The 13,539-nt window shown below is 41.4% G+C and overlaps 2 protein-coding genes across 2 annotated transcripts in view; both read left to right on the top strand.

Annotated features, from left to right (window-relative positions):
* Positions 1-13,539, top strand: part of LOC137656775 (uncharacterized) — a 208,978-nt gene that overhangs the window by 8,204 nt on the left and 187,235 nt on the right. The window lies entirely within an intron of this gene.
* LOC137656773 (integrin alpha-PS3-like) overlaps positions 1-13,539 on the top strand; it is an 89,729-nt gene that overhangs the window by 75,089 nt on the left and 1,101 nt on the right. Inside the window, exons 20-22 of the mRNA XM_068391039.1 lie at positions 9,605-9,768; positions 11,611-11,707; positions 12,509-12,644. Coding sequence (XP_068247140.1) covers positions 9,605-9,768; positions 11,611-11,707; positions 12,509-12,644 — 397 coding nt within the window. The remainder of the gene's footprint in view (positions 1-9,604; positions 9,769-11,610; positions 11,708-12,508; positions 12,645-13,539) is intronic.

The raw sequence follows: 13,539 nt of genomic DNA, 5'->3' as shown, positions 1-13,539 counted from the left end.
ATTGTATACAAAATATATATTATATAATATATTGATAGAGTATAGTATGACAAATCATTTGCTATATATACGATAACTTTCATTTTGATTGGCTGAGCCGAGTTGCCAAGTACTAATATTGAATAGAATTAAGTTATATGTTGTGTTATTACATGCTTCTGTTCTGTGACACAGAACATTCATATATATATATATATATATATATGTATATATATATATACATATATATATATATATATATATATATATATTTTTGGGCTCAAGCCATTGCGTCCTGATGGAAGGTTCCTTTTTGGTAGCTTCCTTGGGTATAAGACTACTAAGATATTCCCAGAGAATTTAACCACAGGTTATCACAGAATTCTAACTTCTGGAGCGAGTATCTCAAAGGTTTCCCTTTAAGACATCGTAATACAACAGGGGACGCGCATGTCTGAACGCGCCACATAGCTATCTTCACCCCGAACAGAGTTAATGCTTCGGTGTGTAAGGACTGAGAATAGCTGGGAGCCGTTCCACAGCTAATCTCACTCGTGGCTACTACTGATACTCGAGACGTAAACAAACGGACACCATTGCTCTAATGACGTCACGCCCGTCTTCATCCTTTGTTTAGTAGCTGCCCTACTTAGACGGATTTTCCCTGTGTTAACTTTATCGTTTGCATCTTCGCTATGTCGTTACCTTCAGCCTCGCCTTCTTCTGGAAAGTTGAGTACAAGGTTCCAGTATTGTTTAATTAAGCTCTGGCCGTAAAGTAAATATTACTTTTCGAAATAATTGCTGTTTTGTGGCAGAGCTGTGCCTCTACCGGACCCGCCATTTTATGGCGTCGTTGTTGTTATGCATGTCTTATTTAGTTAGCCACAACAACATTTCCGGCATTATATACTAATCGAATACATTAGTTTATTTAGTCTTCATAGCTAGGAACTTTTATATCGTGTTTAGACGCTTTTTATCGGTCATCGATTGACCTCATACCAGTCGGCTACTATAGCCCCCAGGCCAGGAGCCTACATACAAGTGTTCATGCATGATTTATTAGTGATCCTAGACTAAGTTATGAAGATAGTGGCATTATTATTTTACAATACTTTTGACAGTGATGCAAATGTTTTCGCCTTCAGGGACCATATAGGGGATAGGCTAGTCAGTGACTCTTTCTAGCCTAACCTAATATTAGGACCCCTATATGCTTCCTTCATCCCCTGCCTTGGCATTCCCTCTATTTAGCCTTGATTCCTTTTCTGAGTAAAGGGATTAATTGTCTAATAGAGTATATATCGCCTCTCTGTCCTCCCTAAAGGAATGAACCCCCTTTAGGGCTGCGTCCGAGAGTGAGGTTAGGCTAGCCTACCTCTATGGCTAGGATAGTCTATGACTTTCCTGCGGTAGCGATATGTCTTCTTCCTTTCCTAGTTCAGGACTCTTAGCCCTGTTCTAGGTTAGGTTAGGAAGGTTTCTCTGTTCCATGCTGAAACTGTACTCTTGCACCGTTTTAGCCGATCTGCCTGATCTTAGGTTAGGGAGTGTCCTCCCTTTCCTTAGTGGCCGCTCTGGTACAGAAACCCTTCCTGGGAAGACTTCTCTCTTCTCCCTCCCCACCTATCTCTTGTATAGCCTAGCCTATGCTTAGGTTAGTTTATACTCATCTGTCCCCTGTCCTACAACTCCTCCTTAGGGTGGAAGAGTAGGGCTACCCGAGCTTCCTTGTGCAGTCCGCTCTGGTACATATACCTTCATAGTGTCCTATAAGGTTAGTTACTAGTATAGTTCTGCATATGGGAGTTCCCCCCCCCCCTTCTTTGGGTGTTCCCTAGCCCTCCCTTGGGCTACCTTGCTCCCGGTCCCTAGTGACCCCTGCTCATGGATGTTAGAGCCTGCCTCTATCATGGGTACACCCCTCAGGGAGGGGGAGGGATGTTTGGAACCCTGATGGTACTTCCTACATCCCTTCCCCCCTCCCCCCTGTCTCTCTCCCTATCCGGGTGCCGGTCTCTTGCCGCCTCTACTGTCGGCAATACCTGCCTCCTACTTGGTGACTCTCCCTAACCTTGCCGCCAGCCCCCCGTGTACCGAGGGACTGCCGGCTGCCGCCGGCTACTACCGGCGGCTCTCCTACTCCTATCTAGTCGTCCGCTTGCCGGTCGATCGCCGGAGTGCCGGCATATACTGCCGGCAACCCGATACAGCCTTTACCATCCTTATCCCAGTCACCAACCTGGCATCCTCCGACTGCCGGAGCCGCCGCTCCCTGCCGGCGTGCCGCCGTTGTGCCGGCGGCCGCCATCCAGGTATTTAACTGACTTTTGAAAATTGTCTGTCCTAATGCCAGAATCTATGCTGGAGCGAGCTCCGGCATGCCGGCGGCTTGCCGGATGCCCCGGAGGCGTCAAGAATACTTGCACCCCCTTACTGTAGCTATCATAAGACTATGATAGCCCTATATCGCAAACAGATAAGCTGCTTCTGCTATTAAGATCAGTACCTAGTACTGCTCTATTAGTGATCATGCTGTCTCTTTGCATTCTTCTAATTCCAGCATGCTATGTGCATCTTAGCACGGCTGGTTGCCAGAAGCAGTTACCTTTTAAATGAGGCCTTCTGGCCCTTAACTGGGAACCGAATGAATTCGATCCCAATCTTGTCCTTGGTTTTCCATGGAATTCCAAAATACTTGGAATTCTAGAAAACTATATCCAGTGACTTCGGTCATTTGGATTATCCAGGGACCAAGCTTATGGTAACCAGCCGGGCGAGATGCATGGAGCATGTTCTCCTTTACTGTTTTCATTCTCTATGCATCACACCTTCTTTAAGTTAAAATTAATGATTAATATTAACTTAGTTTAAGAGCCATTCTTATGACTCCCCCATACTCATTTTCTCTTTCTTCCACAGGAGGAGCAGATGAAGTGTGATTTCGCCTTCTGCGCTGTGAAACGCCCGCAGTTTTACGGGCATACGGCTTGCAGGACTCACGCCCCTTGTGCAGACAAGAAAGGGGATTTGAAGTTTTGGAATCCACTGGATTGTACGGTCTGCCAGGCCCACCTAGTTGAGGCCTTCCATAACCCTCCTTCAGCGGAGGTTAGAGACATTTCTCGTGAAAAGCTGCGCAAGTGGGTGCGTGGCTTTCAGAAAAATGCTACCGGACCGTACCTGGCCACCGAAGAACTGAGGTCACTATTGTTCCCTAAGGCCTCCCCTGACTCAGTGGTACCAAAAGATGTGATCCCCACTGTCCAAATTACGGTGGAACCTGATGTGGTCATGGCTCAGTCCATGCACGAGTGTCGTTTAGATTCCGAGGATGATGAACAGATTTCAGACGTCTCGGAAGACACGGAGAAGACGCTTATGGCTCAAGGAGCCGAAGAGGACGAAGACAAGGTGGAGTACACCGAGTCGGAGCTAGGAGCTGCTCCCTCGTCCATCCCCCCTCCTACTCCTACACCGACGGAAATGTCCATTCCGTCTACCTCCTCGACTCCGGATCCTTCTTCTTCTACTCAAGAACTGATCCGGCTGATTAGAGCCGTCATGGACGACAGGCTGAAGGAGAACCAGGAGTCCATCAGGTCGATGATTGGATCCAGAGAGCCGAAGAAGATTTCGGTCAAGGATCTCCCCGCTTGCTCTCATGCCAACCCGTGGAGGTATGCAGAGCATATGGTTATTGCGACCGGCAGGATCTTTGTCAGTGATAAGATCGGCACGGTCCCTTTGGAAGATGTGGAGTTCTTCCCAAGCTTTGAGGCCTACCCGGACTGTTACGTCCGGCTTCGTTCCGAACCTGCCTCGAAGGAAGAGACCGAACCTAAAGAAGAGATAGTGTTCGATCTCACAAAGGCCCAGGCTATGCTAGCCTCCGCATTTAAGAGTAGAGGCTTTACCTGCTCTAAGCTTCCGGCTTTGAGCAAGAAGCACCCTACGTACGTTGCACCTGACACTGCGGTTCTTCCATTCTTGGAAAAGGCCTTAGCTGCATGCCTTAAAGCGGCGGAAGAAGGGAAACCCTGCCCTGCACTGGAGGAGTGCAGACCCTTCTCCATCGTGACCCCCCCTGACGCTCGACACTGGAAAGATGTTCAGCATACTTTCGTCGTGGGAAGACTCGATCCTGACGTCGCCGGACGTCAGTTTAATGAAGACCTCCCTAAGCTCAACGATCACCTCCTTCGCCGGGAACAAGACACGAAGGAGAGGCTTGCGGCATCTCTTTCTCATCAAGTCCAACTGGAAGTTATGGCCTGTGACACTAGAGTACCAGATCACTACATGGTACTCTCCAAATCCCACTTACTGACAGTAATGAAGGACTTGTACCACTTCATAAAGGCTCGAAGAGCCTGTCGTGAATTCGTGTTTGCCGGTGCCACCGTGAAACACGAACCCCGGAGGCTGATTTCCTCCAACATCTGGGGAAAGCACCTGTTTCCTTCTGACCTTGTCAAGGAAATAACTGACAGAGCCGCCACGGAGAATAGGAACCTTCTCCACAAGTGGGGCATGTCCAGGAAAAGGAAACCCTCTCAGGACGATGGACCTCAGCCTAAGAGGAAACCTCAGAAGCCAAAACCCCAGCAACGTCAGCAAAGACGTCAGTTTCCGGGACCCGCTACCTCCCAAGTGGTTGCCCAACCACAACAGACCTTTCAATTGGTCCCCCAACCGGTGTTGTCACAGTCACCGGTCTTCACCCCTGCCTTTGAGCAACCATCAACTACCTTTCATGCCAAAGGTAGAGGCTCGTTCAGGGGTGCAAGCAGAGACGCATCTCGCCGTCCCTCCAGAGGTAGAGGAGGAAAGGGAGCTAGCGGCCGAGGCAACAAGTCCTCGGGACACCAGAAGCAATGAAGTGCTTCCGGTGGGAGGAAGACTCCGCCAATTCCAGGATCGTTGGACCTTCGATCCCTGGGCACACAGCATCATCAAGAACGGTCTAGGCTGGAGTTGGACGCAACCACCCACAATCTTCCAGCAGTTCTTCCAGCAATCAACCCCCCTTCTGGAAGAATATGTTCTAGACCTCTTGAACAAGAAGGTGATAAGGAAGGTAAAGTCCACCAGATTCCAAGGGAGACTGTTTTGTGTTCCCAAGAAGGACTCAGACAAACTCAGAGTCATTCTGGACTTATCCCCCCTCAACAAGTTCATAGAGAACAACAAATTCAAGATGCTGACGCTTCAACAAATAAGGACCCTTCTGCCTCAAGGTTCCTACACGGTCTCTATAGACCTGGCGGATGCCTACTGGCACATTCCAATGAACCATCACGCTTCCTCCTACCTAGGATTTCGACTCCAAAGGAAAAGCTACGCCTTCCGGGCCATGCCCTTCGGCCTCAATGTGGCCCCTCGGATCTTCACAAAACTGGCGGATGCCATAGTACAACAGCTCCGCCTAAGAAACGTCCAGGTGATGGCCTACCTCGACGACTGGCTAGTCTGGGCTCCATCGCCCGAAGAGTGTGCAAAGTCTTGCAACGAAGTTACCCAGTACCTAGAACACCTGGGATTCAAGATCAACGAGAAAAAATCTCGCCTCTCTCCAGCTCAGAAGTTTCAGTGGTTGGGAATCCACTGGAATCTTCAGTCACACCGCCTTTCCATCCCCCAGAAGAAAAGGAAGGAAATAGCAGGGTCTGTCAAGCGACTACTGAAATCCAAACGCATTTCAAGACGACAGCAGGAACGAGTTCTAGGCTCTCTACAATTCGCCTCAGTGACAAACCCAGTGCTTCGTGCACAGCTAAAGGATGCCGCGGGAGTCTGTAGACGCTCGGCATCCATCGCTCGAAGAGACCTCAAGAGACGGCTTCCAAACAGACTTCGACGCCTCCTAAAGCCGTGGTCGGAAGAAAAGGCCCTGAAAAGGTCCATTCCTCTCCAACACCCTCCTCCATCACTCAACATCCACACGGATGCCTCACTGGAAGGTTGGGGAGGTCACTCCCACCAGAAACAGGCTCAAGGTACCTGGTCTCCACTATTCAAGACGTTCCACATAAACATCTTGGAGGCCATGGCGGTCCTTCTAACTCTGAAGAAGTTATCCCCGCCGCCCTCGATCCACATCCGTCTAACCCTAGACAACTCGGTGGTAGTTCGTTGTCTCAATCGCCAAGGCTCAAGATCGCCCCAGATAAATCAGGTGCTTCTCCCAATCTTCCGTCTGGCGGAGAAGAAGAAGTGGCACCTGTCTGCAGTTCACCTACAAGGATTCCGCAATGTGACAGCGGATGCTCTATCTCGGACAAACCCGATAGAGTCGGAATGGTCTCTAGACGCAAGATCGTTCTCCTTCATCTCTCACCAAGTCCCAGAACTTCAGATAGATCTCTTTGCAACGAGCGACATTAATCAACTTCCTCTGTACGTAGCCCCGTACGAGGACCCCAAAGCAGAAGCGGTGGACGCCATGTCACTGGACTGGAACAGGTGGTCCAAGATCTACCTGTTCCCTCCCACCAACCTTCTGTTGAAAGTCCTCTCCAAACTGAGAACCTTCAAAGGGACAGCGGCCCTAGTGGCTCCCAAGTGGCCCCGGAGCAACTGGTACCCCCTGGTCCTGGAGCTGCAGCCCAAGCAGATCCCTCTCCCGGGCCCAGTTCTCTCTCAACAAGTACAGAAGTCGACTGTCTTCGCTTCATCATCGAAAATCAAGGACCTTCATCTCATGATTTTCTCTCCCTTGCCGCAAAGAAGAGGTTTGGGATCTCGAAGAAAAGTCCAGACTTCCTAGAGGAATACAAGACCGAATCCACGAGACGGCAATATGAATCATCCTGGAGGAAATGGGTCACCTTTGTCAAGGCAAAAAATCCTAAAGAAATCACCATTGATTTCTGTATGTCCTTCTTCATTCACCTTCATGGACAAGGATTAGCAGCCAATACGATTTCAACCTGCAAATCGGCCTTGGCTAGACCAATTCTATATGCTTTCCAAATTGATCTGTCCAACGACATCTTTAACAAATTACCAAAAGCATGTGCTCGCCTACGTCCAGCACCCCCTCCGAAACCGATCTCCTGGTCACTAGACAAGGTACTCCATTTCGCCTCCAACTTGGACAATGATTCATGCCCCCTCAAGGATCTGACTCAGAAAGTTATATTTTTATTTGCTCTCGCTTCGGGAGCTCGAGTCAGCGAAATAGTGGCATTATCAAGAGAAGAAGGACACATCCTGTTTACCGATTCAGGAGAAGTGACCCTCTCCCCTGATCCGACGTTTCTCGCTAAAAACGAATTACCCACCAAAAGATGGGGCCCTTGGAGAATATGCCCCCTGAAGGAGGATGTCTCTCTATGTCCATTAGAGAGTCTCAAGGTCTATCTTCGCAGAACTTCGAACTTTGGTGGAGGCCAACTCTTCAAAGGAGAAACATCGGGCAGCGACCTGTCACTGAAACAATTAAGAGCGAAAATCACCTACTTCATTCGCAGAGCGGATCCGAACAGTACACCCGCTGGTCATGATCCTAGAAAAGTGGCATCTTCTCTGAACTTCTTTCAGAGCATGGACTTTGAAAGCCTTAAAAACTTTACGGGCTGGAAGTCCTCGCGAGTTTTCTTTAAACATTATGCGAAACAAGTGCACGAAGTCAAACATTTTGTGGTAGCCGCAGGTAGTGTTATGAAACCTGCACCTAACTCTGCGTAGAACAGTGAGTTACTTGGGACTCTAACTCTTCGGGTGCCTATGTTGACCCTCGAGCGATTCATAGTGATGTCTAAAAACACTTAGTGCTTTTATAACTGTTCTTATCCCAGGTGAAATGTCATAGTGTCACACAAGTGCCGCATGCCTTGAGCATGATGTGTTATTTAAAGACTTGCGTTCCTCGAGAACGAGTACCTACTAATCCTGAAATTCCTTTTCAGATTCAAGAGCAAGCCTTTATTTCTATGTACATTATTATTACTGTAAATGAACTTTACTTTTGCTGTAAATTATTTAATTTCTGCATTGTGAAATAAAATTTCTATTTTATTACTTATGCGTCTCTTTCAGCTCCTACTTACTATGAAATACATACTGTCATAGTTTTATTTATTCCTCCTTTCTTATGGTTATGAAGAATTTAAGATGTCTAATCCTAAATTATATTCACCCTGTCTCAGTAAGGTTCCTACACGAATACTTACTTCTGATAACCAAGAGATGAACTCTATACACAGTGCCCAACCACCACTGGTCTAATTCAGAATGTTCCTATACAAATACCAAACATTCCGCTTCATCTCTAAGTTCTTCAAGTTCTTCTCTCAGGATGAATAGCCCTTCAATACCACTTTGACGTCGGCATAGCCCATGGAACTTCCTGCCAAGGGGGGCAGGATACTTCGTTCCTATGGTTCTTTATCTAAGATTACTTTGCTGTTTTGTCAATGCCTAGGCACTTAATACTGGGGGAAAATCTACCACGATACATTGATTCTCTGGTACTCTTCCATCAGGACGCCATGGCTTGAGCCCAAAAAACGGATTTTGAGCGAAGCGAAAAATCTATTTTTGGGTGAGATAGCCATGGCGTCCTGATGGACCCTCCCTACTACTTCGTCCAGTTTTGTTCCCACCCTATGCAATTGTATCATGGTGATGGGCAGCAACTGGCTTCAGGATGAAGACGGGCGTGACGTCATTAGAGCAATGGCGTCCGTTTGTTTACGTCTCGAGTATCAGTAGTAGCCACGAGTGAGATTAGCTGTGGAACGGCTCCCAGCTATTCTCAGTCCTTACACACCGAAGCATTAACTCTGTTCGGGGTGAAGATAGCTATGTGGCGCGTTCAGACATGCGCGTCCCCTGTTGTATTACTATGTCTTAAAGGGAAACCTTTGAGATACTCGCTCCAGAAGTTAGAATTCTGTGATAACCTGTGGTTAAATTCTCTGGGAATATCTTAGTAGTCTTATACCCAAGGAAGCTACCAAAAAGGAACCTTCCATCAGGACGCCATGGCTATCTCACCCAAAAATAGATTTTTCGCTTCGCTCAAAATCCGTTATATATATATATACACAGATGATCTTAATAAATTCGTATCAAATCCAGTCAAATAAGAGAAGACCGTAATGCGCAATTTAATCAGCTGGTGATGTTTTGGTATGCATTCTCATTTATGGCGTGATCTCAGAAATAATTTTTTTGCTTTGGTATGTGATCTCAATATTTTTAATAGGTAAAAAGAAAAAAAAACCAAGACCAATAGAAAATCTAATGGTTCTTGCTTCGTCGTGTGCTCGCTTTGCTCGCAAAAGATTACAATTATCAAGCTACGTATGTACTGGCAAGCGGTAATATTGAGCTGCGCACGCTAACATCAATTATTGTTATTTCTTAGATAATTATTCCCAGTATATATATATATATATATATATATATATATATATACACATTGATTGATTTGAAGTTCTCTGGTATATATATATATATATATATATATATATCTATATATCTATATATATATATATATATATATATATATAAATCTAATAGTTCTTGCTTAACCATGAAATGAAGTGAGATGGCTTACTAAAACAGCACCAATTAGTTCTATAAACATTATTGTTTTATCTTTCTTTAAACAGATTGGGAACAGGATTGCGTGTCGGTGATGGCGAGAGGAGAGAGTTCGCTTGCAGTACTGACCAGGTGACTTGTAGGACGTTTGTTTGTCACGTTTATTCCTTGCCGGGAGGAAGTTACTCGGCCAAGTTCTCAATTAGGATGACCATCGATCTAGCTGTCTTAGGTGGGTGATGTTAATCAAATTATTATTATCATTATTATTATTATTATTATTTTTATTTATTTATTTATTATTATTATGATTATTATCATTATTATTATTATTTTAATTTTTATTATTATTATTATTATTATTGTTGTTGTTTTATTATTATTATTATTATTATTAATATTTTTATTTTATTATTATTATTATTATTATCATTATTATTATTATTATTATTATTATTATTATTATTATTATTATTATTTATTTATTATTATTATTATCATTATTATTATTATTTTAATTTTTATTATTATTATTATTGTTGTTTTATTATTATTATTATTAATAATATTTTATTTTATTATTGTTATTATTATTATTATTATTATTATTACTAGCTAAGCTACAACCCTAATTGGAAAAGCAGGATGCTATTTTTATTATTATTATTATTATTATTATTATTATTATTATTATTTTTATTATTATCATTATTACTATTAATATTTTTACTATTATTATTATTATTATTATTATTACTACTACTTGCTAAGCTACAACCCTAGTTGGAAAAGCAGGATGCCATAAGCCCAGGGCCTCCAATGGGGAAAATAGCCCGGTGAGGAAAAGAAACAAGGAAAAATAAAATATTTCTAGAACAGTAATGACATTAAAATAAATATTTTGTATATTAACTATACAAACATTTACAAAACAAGATGAAGAGAAATACGATAGAATAGTGTGACCGAGTGTATCCTCAAGCAAGAGAACTCTAACCCAAGACGGTGGAAGACCATGGTACAGAGGCTATGGCACTACCCAAGACTAGAGAACAATGGTTTGATATTGGAGTGTCATCCTAGAAGAGCTACTTATTATAGCTAGAGTCTCTTCTACCCATACCAAGAGGGAAGTGGTCACTGGAATCTTTGGTTTTATACAATTATCAATATTTTTAATGATATGTGACTCCCTATACACGCACATTAATCTTAACTAAGGACTGAGAGAGTGAGAGACGTAGGAGATAAGAATGTGTGAAGGTCTGATAAAAAGTAGAGTTTGAGGTGGGTTGGTATTTGAAACATGGCGTGCAATGACCGTAGAGTCTTGAACAATTTCATGAACATATCATGTGTCTGATCTATTCCTTATAAGTTTTGTATCAATGCTATTATTATTATTATTATTATTATTATTATTATTATTATTATTATTATTATTATTTTTATTTTATTTTTATTATTATTATTATTATTATTATTATTATTATCATCATCATCATCATCATTACTATCTAAGCTACAACCCTAGTTGGAAAAGAAGGATGCTATAAGCCTAAGGGCCCCAACAGGGAAAATAGCCCAGTTGGGATGGGAAATAAGGAAATAAATAAACTATGAGAAATAATGCACAATTAGAAAAATATATTTAAGAAAAGTAACAACATTAAAACAGATATTTTATACATAAACTATAAAAAAAGACAGATCTTTTATATATAAACTATAAAAAAGACAGATCTTTTATATATAAATTATAAAAAATACAATCTTTTATATATAAACTATAAAAAAGACAGATTTTTTATATATGAATTATAAAGAGAGACTTATGTCAGACTATTCAACATAAAAACATTTGCTGGAAGTTTGAACTTTTGAAATTCTACTGATTCAATTACTCAGTAGCCATTATATATTTCCATCTAGCAATATATCTTTACTAGTCACATAAAATTGATTTATAAAATCCTATGCTTAAAAATCCCAGAGTGAACATAAATATCATTATAAATAACCGTCATATTTACATGAAAATAGATCCGCATTTTAAAATGTGCTGACGTTGCAGAAAAATACATCTCGCCCAAAGATGGCGCCGTGGTCGTTAGCTCAGCATCCGCTAGAATTGTTTCCTTATGGCAAGACTTGGAGTTCCAAGGGATCAGGTGAGTTGTAATTAACATATAATCTATTAACAATAGACATTAAGCTGGTGAATAGTCCTCTCCTGTATAATAAAGAAGTGTTTGCCTATACACACACATACACATATGCATACATATATATATATAATGTATATATATGTATATATAATATATATATATATATATATATATATATATATATATATATATATATATGTATATATATATATATATATATATATATATATGTATATATATATATTTATGTGTGTGTGTACTGTATATATACGTGTGTGTATATATATACATGTATATATGTATATATATACACATGTACAGTATATATATACTGTATATATACATACATACATACATACATACATATATATATATATATATATATATATATATATATATATATATTCCTGTCACGCTGAATGGCAGGGGGGATAGGAGTAGTCATACCCTGGTGAAAGGGGGTACCCCGAGAGGTAGACTCGGAAAACACAAGCTCCCAGCAGATTATAGTTAAGAAAGGGGGAGGGGGTGGGAAGGGTTGAATCTGTGTGTGCATATCTATCTAAATATTTAGCCTTAATTTTTGACGGGGCGCATACACTAGTATCAAAAAATGAACTAAAACATATATATATTTTACTGTTAAGCTGTGTAATATTCCAATTCTGGAAACTACTAGAAGGATTTCATATAAGCTTTCAAATGAATTATATAATATACTAATACATCATCTCTCTCTCTCTCTCTCTCTCTCTCTCTCTCTCTCTCTCTCTCTCTCTCTCTCTCTCTCTCTCTCTCTCGCAGGAATGTCACTGGACAGGCAAAGACAGATGTCCTACCAGACAGTATGTCCAAGAAAGGTGTCCCTTGGTGGGTCATCTTCCTGACTGTTATAATAAGTCTGATCCTCTTGGCAATTATAATATTTGTCCTTTATAAGGTGAGCATAGATTTATTTTCTGCTTATTAACATTTCACAAGGGATAACTTAAGTCCTGATTGGTTGAGTTGACTCTACCAAAGTTTTGATTGGTTGATTTAACTATAGTAAAGTCCCGCTTTGTTAACTCAGTTTAGGTTTTGATTGGATAAGTTAACTCTACCAAAGTTTTGATTGGTTGATTTGATTACAATAAAGTCCTGCTTGGTTAACTTCATCAAGGTCTTGATTGGTTGATTTAACTCTACCAAGTTCTTGATTGATTGATTAAACTCAATCAATATCTTGATTTTGTTATTAAACACTATAAAGGTCTTGATTGGTCGATTGAACTCTATCAAGGCTTTGATTGGTTGATTAAACTCTTATCAAGGTCTTGATTGGTTGATTAAACTTTATCAAGGTTTTGATTGGTTGATTAAACTCTATCAAGGTCTTGATTGTTTGACTGAACTTTATCAAGGCCTTAATTGGTTGATTAAACTTTATCAAGATTTTGATTAGTTGATTAAACTGTATTAAAGTCATGACTTGTTAACTAAACTCTCTCAAAGTCCTGATTGGTTCAGTAAATTCTATCAAATAGCTTATTGGTTGAGTTAACTCCATCAAGATCTTTATTGGTTGATTAAACTCTATCAAAATCCTGATTGGTTGAGTGAACTCCATCAAGTCCTTATTGGTCGATTAAACTATCAAAGTTCTGATTGGTTGAGATAATTCCATCAAAGTCCTGATTTGTGAAGTTAACTTCATCAAAGTCTTAATTGGTTGAGTAAACTATCAAATTCATGATTGGTTTAGTTAATTCCATCAAGGTATTGATTGGTTGATTTAACTCCATCAAAGCCTTGATTGGCTTATTAAACTGTTTCAAAGTCCTGATTGGTTGAGT

The sequence above is a fragment of the Palaemon carinicauda genome, chromosome 17 (genome assembly GCF_036898095.1).
Source record: "Palaemon carinicauda isolate YSFRI2023 chromosome 17, ASM3689809v2, whole genome shotgun sequence".
In the NCBI taxonomy this organism is placed as follows: domain Eukaryota; kingdom Metazoa; phylum Arthropoda; class Malacostraca; order Decapoda; family Palaemonidae; genus Palaemon; species Palaemon carinicauda.
The sequence above is the reverse complement of the archived record's forward strand: the minus strand, read 5'-3'. Positions and strand labels throughout refer to the sequence as shown.